General features: G+C 40.5%; 1 protein-coding gene across 1 annotated transcript; it reads left to right on the top strand.

Annotated features, from left to right (window-relative positions):
- Positions 1-994: 994 nt before the first annotated feature.
- LOC141646557 (uncharacterized) lies at positions 995-1,699 on the top strand. Its single transcript, XM_074454427.1, has one exon. The coding sequence runs from the start codon at positions 995-997 to the stop codon at positions 1,697-1,699; it is 705 nt and encodes a 234-aa protein (XP_074310528.1).
- The last annotated feature ends 6,389 nt before the right edge of the window (positions 1,700-8,088 follow it).

Raw genomic sequence — 8,088 nt, 5'->3', positions numbered from 1 at the left:
TGTGGAAATTAACATTGCAAAGCCACTACTCTCCAAGTTTCGCATGAAGGGTAAAGTCTATCACATTCAATACGAAGGCCTTCGCATGATTTGTTTTAATTGTGGTCGTTTAGGGCACACCTCGGAGGCGTGTACCAAGTCAGATCCTTTAAGCACCCAAGAAGATGATCTCATATCAGAGGAACAACTCCTGTGCATGCCCCAGCAAGCGACGGAAGAAGATAAGGATCCCAATCAAAAAGAGAAGTCACCCACATTCGGAGATTGGATGATGGTAAAAAAACCACCTAGAAAACGAATTCCACCCAAAACAGGTGCTCCAAACCCGGTTACAAACCCGTCTCCAATATTCAAATTCGGAAATAATCAGAATCATGGGTCAAGATTTGATTTACTTTCCAATTCTCGTGAAGATAATTCCAACGCCAATATGGTAATTCCCCACAATACCTCCATTATATCCCCGGTTATTGCTCCCTCTGTTTCCCAAATATTACCTTCTAAAAATCAACCTAATAATCTTCCTACTAATAAGGATTCCAGAAATATTTCTAGTAATAAAAAAATTCTTACCCGTAATACAGAAAAATCTTCTAAAATTTACCAAAAAAAGAGTTCACCTAAGGCTCCATCCAATAGTCCCACTGTTCTACAAGAAATCACGAATATTGAAAATATTCGAGTTAACTCAAAATCCATATCAGTCCAAACCGTTTCACCCTCTGTGCTAATTCCACAATCCTGTCCCAAAAATCCAACACAGTTGAATGGCGTTAGTCCCAGCTCCCCATGTGTCATACCACCACAACCCGCTCCCTCAACTTCAACATTTACCGCAACATCCTCACCGAGATGGTGCCCCCTCGAATCCGGATCACTGTGCCCCTATGGATGGAGATGCACGGTCCCTTTATGGGGGTGATGGTACCGGAGAGCCCGGCCATGTTGATCAAATTCGAAACGATCAAGCGGAGCGACGTCTCTCTCGATAGAGATGTCGATTCCATGGAGGATTGAACAAGTATTGTCGCTTGTAAGTCGCGCATATCTATCTGCTTTACAATATCGTCCTTTTCATATGTCTGATTTAATACCAAGATTAAGTCCAATATCTTCCCATATCTCTTGTATGGTATGGAATATTCAAGGTGCGGGAAATAAATTAAAAATTACCGCTTTAAAGGAAGTAGTGAAAACGTATAAACCCACTATTATGGCTCTTATCGAGACACATATGGGCGGTGACCACGCAGAAAAATTGAGAAATATCCTTGGTTACGGAGGTCATACCCGAGTAGATACTATCGGCTTTAGTGGCGGTATTTGGGTTTACTGGAAACCTGAGTTAGTGGATGTTATACCGGTAACTAAACACCATCAATATCTCACTGTTGAAGTCGTTCGAAGAGGAGAGCCGCCCTGGTTCTTTTCTGCAGTTTATGCAAGCCCTAATCCGACTGATCGTAGAGAGCTCTGGACGGAATTAGAAAATTTCGCTCGGTCAAATAATCATCCATGGATGGCAGCAGGTGACTTCAACGAAACCAGGAATTTGGCTGAACGACATGGAGGAGATAGCAATATGGTCCGTCGTTGCGAGTTATTTGATAATTGGATAGAAAATTGCGAATTAATTGAGCTCGAATTCTCTGGACCGTTACATACATGGGCTAGAGGCAATTCTTTGGAAACTCGTTAGAGTGCTCGTCTTGATAGAGCTTTGTGCAATAGTGAGTGGAGCGTTCTTTATGGCGAAGCGAGCGTCAAACATTTGCCGGCCTTTCAGTCCGACCACTGTCCCTTATTGATATCGCCTAACGGATTTGCTCCGCTAAACTCAGTGAGGAAACCATTCCGTTTCCAAGCGGCGTGGCTAACGCATGAGAAATTCTCTGAGTTTGTCTCATCTAGTTGGACCCCGTCTGATAACATTGTCACTCAACTGTCGGACCTGTCCCAAAAATTACAACAATGGAACGAGGATGTATTTGGTAATATCTTTCGTCGTAAAAGACAACTGAAGGCTCGCATTGAAGGATGCCAGAGACATCTCTCGATAAAACGCACAAGTAATTTAATTAAACTGGAGTCAAGGCTGAGAAGGGAGTTAGACGAGACTCTTGAACAAGAAGAATTGCTATGGTACCAAAAATCCCGGGTCGAATATTTGAAAGATGGCGATCGAAACACATCTTACTTTCATGTCAATACTCTTGTTAGGAGATGGAGGAACCGTATCAATGCCTTAAGAAACAGTGAAGACGTATGGGTTGAAGATCCTATTTTGCGGTTAAAGAGCTTGTTGTTGCATACTACAAAGAACTTTACACGATTTATACTCCCGATGACATTAATGCCTATGTCCCTTATGATATTTTCCAAGAATTTAATAATGAACAGTGGGAATGGCTCACAAGATATTATTCGCACTCGGAGATAGAAAAAGCCATATTTCAGATGGGACCGCTTAAAGCACCGGGACCAGACGGGTTTCAAGCACTCTTTTACCAAAAGCACTGGGTTACAGTCCGCAATGACGTCTTAGCAATGGTGATGAAAGCCTTAGAAGGGCAGGGTCTACCCCCTGGTATTAATGATACTAACATTGTGCTAATCCCAAAAGTAACGGGTCCGGAATATGTCTCTCAATTTCGGCCTATTAGTTTGTGTAATGTCGCCTACAAGATTGTTAGCAAAGTTCTCGCCAATAGAATCAAGAAAGTTCTTCCTAAACTCATATCCGAAAATCAAAGTGGCTTCGTACCCGGTAGACAAATATCGGACAATATAGTGGTCTTCCAAGAGACTATTCACACAATGAAAAAGAAAAGAGGAAACAGAGGTCTTATGGCAATAAAGATCGACCTCGAAAAGGCCTATGATCGTCTTAAATGGTCGTTTATTGAAGCTACTCTAAAGGACATGTGTTTTCCTACTTTATTAGTCGATACAATTATGGAATGCGTTACTACGACTTCTATGCAGATTTTATGGAATGGGGAGCCGACGGAAAAATTTGTACCCACAAGAGGAGTTCGACAAGGAGACCCACTTTCATCCTATTTATTTGTAATGTGTCTTGAGAAACTCCAACAAGCTATAGATGAAGAAGTAAGGGCGGATAACTGGCGTCCTATTCCGATATGCAGAGGTGGACCGGTAATCTCGAATCTGTTTTTTGCCGATGACATGGTGCTTTTTATGGAAGCTAGTTTAGACCAAGCCCAAATTATACAGAGGGTTCTCGATAATTTTTGTAGAGCCTCAGGAGAAAAGGTGAGTGTTAATAAATCAAGAGTATTTTTTTCCAACAACACCTCTGAAGCAATTCAAAATTCTATTCAAAGTTTCCTGGGATTTGAAGCAACCGAAGATTTGGGAACTTATCTAGGAGTTCCGACTATAAATGGGCGTGTCACAAGGGCCACTTTCGCACATTTGGAGGAAAAATTTAATAAGAGACTTGCAGGTTGGAAGACTAAACATTTGTCCATTGCCGGCCGCACTACTCTCGTTCAGTCAACGCTCTCTACTCTCGCGAACTACAATATGCAGACGGCTAAAATTCCTCGCACCGTATGTGATTCTCTTGACAGAAAGACGCGGAGATTTTTATGGGGAGGGGATGAGTCTTCAAGGAAAATTCATTTAATATCATGGGACACGATTCAAAAACCCAAGAGCTTAGGAGGATTAGGAATACGGTCAGCACGTCAAGCTAATGCCGCTTTTCTAACTAAATTAGGATGGAGGGTCCTCGCTGAACCTGACCGGCTATGGTCAAGAGTCTTACGGGCTAAATATTGCAACGGAAGGTGCGATGTCAACATGTTCCAACCCAAACAGAATATGTCGAATGTATGGGCCGGAATTACTTCACAAGCCAGAATAGTAGAAGCAGGCACGTCGATGGCCCTAGGAAATGGAAGGACTACTCTGTTTTGGGACCATAATTGGATGGACGGAGGATGCTTATCGGACAAAGCCATTTTAAATATACCCGAGTCTATCTTAGGTGCCACTGTAAGCGATATGTGGGATGATACGTCAGGATGGAAATGGGACTTATTTTCCAACTACTTACCAAGAGAAGAACTATTAAAAATTGAAGCTTACTCCTTAGCTCCCGAACCTTACATAGAGGATGCTTTCTTCTGGAATGGGTCTTCAAACGGTAAATTCACTATCAAATCTGCCCTTGCTTTTATTCGTCCGAATGAACTACCTTCGGAATCCAACACTGTTGATTGGCACCTCATATGGAAACTACCGGTCCAACAAAGAATCCGTATGTTTATATGGATTCCATCCCACGGTCGTATTATGTGCAATTATAATAGAGTTCGCCGCGGTTTGTCAGACGATCCCATGTGCCCGAGATGTATGTCAGAGGATGAATGCACTGATCACTTACTTCGTCTTTGTCCTTACTCGGTCGAATTATGGAATGCCATTGGACTTCCCATGTCAGCAAACCAATTCTTCTCCCTGCCCTTTTCTACCTGGATAACTTATAATATACGTAATACATCGAGTCACGCTCCCGAGGATTGGCCAATGAAATTCGCTATTACTTGTTGGTGGATATGGAAGTGGCGGAATAATGCTATATTCGGAAGAGGGAATGAGAATCCCGTCGATCCTCTCGGTTTTCTATATCAACAATTTACCAGTTCGAAGAATGCTTTTGACCCGTTTTCTCTATTCATCTCGGCACCAGGTACTACCTATGAGGAGATTTGTGTCAGATGGCATCCTCCTCCCTTTGGTTGGTTTTTGTTAAATACGGATGGAGCGTCTAAGGGCAATCCCGGCTATGCAGGGTGTGGTGGTATAATACGTGACGATACGGGTAACTTCGTTTCAGCCTATTCCTTTTCCTGTGGCATTTGTAATTCTATGAGAGCTAAAATGCGGGCACTATTAACCGGCTTAGAACACGCAAGGACCTTACATATTCCCAGGCTACTTGTCCTCATGGACAACGAATCTTGTGTAAAATTCTTTCGTGAAGAGCAGCTTCTAAGTAACGGGCTACGCCCTCTAGTTCTACGATGCAAAGAGTTGATTAAGCTGGCTGGGTGGGTGGTCAAGATTGACCATACTTACAGGGAAGCCAATCGAGCGGCTGATTGGCTTGCAAATAAAGGCGTCTCTTCGGATCCTACTACAACTATTTTCTCGGCTCCTCTTTCCGATCTCCGCTCCATTCTTCGTGAAGATGTCCTAGGTGTCTCTTTTCCACGTATTGTTTCTAGTTAGTTTCGGGGCTTTGCCCCTCTTATGTACCAAAAAAAAAAAAAAAACTATTATTTAATATCTTATATAATATCTCTCATTTCACTTGTTTATTAATTTATTGCTCCAAAGTTATTCCGAAAATTTGGACTCTCTATAATCGCTCGAAAAAAGCTTCCTTTATTAATATAGATAGATAGATATAGATTATTATTATTATTATTATTATTATTATTATTATTATTATTATTATATTATTGTTGTTGTTGATGAGCCGTCCCCATCCCCTCACTCTTTCCTTTCTTCTTCCTTTTCCCTGCGTGAAACAACAAAACAACAGCAACAACCAACAACCATTTTCATCGACCTTCAAACTCCGATCCCGCCTTCATTTCTCGACCAAACTCGATGATTTTTACACCATTAGCTTCCTCTCTTCTTCCTCCTCGTTTCTAGGTAAGAAAGTCTTAATCTTGTTGAATTTTCGAAATGGGCATCTTATGACAAACTCGGTTTTATGACTTAAACAACTCGTTTTTCCTCCTTTTTAGTTGAAGACTGAAGATAGGCTCGTGTTTTGGACGTTTTGCTCTGGAATTTGCGAGGTTAAAGGTAACGGTGATAGGTTACTCGACAAAATGTCGAAATTACTTGTTGTCATGTCGTTTTGTGTGCTAAATTTGTATGTTGGATGCTTAGTTGTGGTAAAGCTTCTTTCTTTATGAAATTTTCGCATAATTCTTGTATGAAAACGGTAGTATGGCTGTGTAAAATTTCATCTCGTTAGGTCTTAAAAGTTGTCTTAAAATGACTCGGTTAAACAAATGATGAAACATACAAGAAAACGAAATCATGAAGGGTGTGGACAAAAACTCATTTTGGAAAAATAATACGAGGTAGTAACAGACTAACATAAACATTCAGAGAGTGATAAACAAAGTAACAAGGAAGAATTACGTACTATGTTGGTTAGATAGATTCCCTTGTTTGCTTGTCCATTTGCAGCATCCTATATTAATTTGTCCATTTTGCATAAAGTTTAAACCGTGGAAATGGGTTGTCTTTGGTCAGTTTTGGACGCAATTTTTAGGCTGGAATTGTTGTTGGTTCGAGTCAATTTGATTACTCACGTCTTGTGTGCATATACATGAATGAATATGGTCTTTTGTTTGGATGAATTCGGCCTTGTAACATGCTTAAAAACTTGTCTTAAGACGGCCTCATGAATTTGCTAGAAAAACCATGTATATATAAGTTGATGATGAGTGACTTTTGTGGACTGTTTTTTAGTCGATCCCACGGATAATTTGAACCAAATAGTTGATTCCCGCCTCCTTTGTGTGCCCAAGTATGTAATGGGTTGGTGGTATGTGAGAAATTTCACCCCTTTCAAGCTTAAAATTTCGTCTTAAGACGGCTTCACAAATTGTCTAGAAACCATGTGTATAGATTGTTGATGGGTGTATTTTGTGGACTGTTTTTGAGTTGGTTTCTTGGGTGATTTGAGCCAACTTGTTAATTTACGTCTCATATGTATATACATGTATGATATGGGTAACTATTAGGGACGATTGCCGCCTTACTCGTGCTTAGAAACCCGTCTCAAACTCACCCGTGTTAGCCTGGACACCGTCATACCTGACCGGGACGACCTCCAACACCACTGAAAATATGACAGATGGACCGGCGTCAAAAAAATTAGGTGGTTTAGCCACTTGAATCACTCGATTCGGAGTCCGTATGAGTAAATGGCGCCCGTTTTACCGTTTCAAGTTCTATAAATATATTTATCCTTCGTGTATGATGGTTGTTTATGCTTTTTATTCGTATCATGACCAAAGTTTTCTCTTGTTGACTCGTATTTGCTTATGGGTGGTTCGGATTTTGGTTTGTTTACGTTTTGTCTCGTGTTTCGTATAACATGGCTCATAAATATCGTTCTTTTGCATATTAGGCTCTAATTGTTGGATTCAATCGGTTTTCTTTGTTGGGCTCCTATGATCCAAATTCTTGGGCTCTTTTGGTCCTAAATGTTGGGCTCATTTTGTAACTTGTATTAGATTTGTTTGTATTCCGTAAATTTTTCACATAACGTAAATTATTCATTACTACTTGTTATATTTTATTTTCTTTATTTAACCGGCATGTTAAATTATGAAGTGAAATATTTATTAATATAATACTTGTATGAAATATTCATTATAAATAGTTACTTGTAGTGAGTCGTCCTCTAGATAATGTCTAGTATTGTCCGGTTGTGTGAGTCTTGGTTCTACTGGAATACTAGGGGTGAGCCTGAGTGTCACGGTCCGCTACTTTTGCCGGACCGTGGCGCACACCTTTGCCTTCTCTCAAGGCAAGATGCAAGCGACAAGGCTCTACGTACTAGTGAGGGATCGCCCACTAGCATGATACTCGGGTCTCGGGGTGTGAGTCGGGATCCTAGTGTCGATCCCACAAACACGGCTTGTTAGTAAAGTGAAGGCTAAGAGTCGTTCACAACAAAGCAACAACAAGCAATACGAAGGCACAAGGTAGGAAGTAGATTTTCATTCACTAGTACTCCCTAAAGAGGGAAATTTGATATTTACATCCTGGTAGCAGGAAACATTGATTTTACAAGTTTAGTTCAGAATAGCGATATACCTATGTTTTAGCAGGATTTTCCTGAAGGGATCCGGCTTAGTTATGTAGTGATCAGGGTATCTAGTTCTATAAGATTAGAATAGTGTAAATGAATGATAAAGAAAGAAATAAGTATAAAGTATAATGTTGTTATTATTTTGATAGACCTGACACAATATTGTATGAATATCTGAATGCTCAAGAATAAATAAAAAAAGTATAGAT

This window comes from Silene latifolia, chromosome 3 (genome assembly GCF_048544455.1).
Source record: "Silene latifolia isolate original U9 population chromosome 3, ASM4854445v1, whole genome shotgun sequence".
Classification (NCBI taxonomy): domain Eukaryota; kingdom Viridiplantae; phylum Streptophyta; class Magnoliopsida; order Caryophyllales; family Caryophyllaceae; genus Silene; species Silene latifolia.
This window is presented reverse-complemented; position numbering and strand designations above follow the sequence as displayed.

Excerpts from the sequence above, each read along its gene's own strand:
- LOC141646557 (XM_074454427.1), top strand. The coding sequence starts at position 995 with ATGTCGATTCCATGGAGGATTGAACAAGTATTGTCGCTTGTAAGTCGC.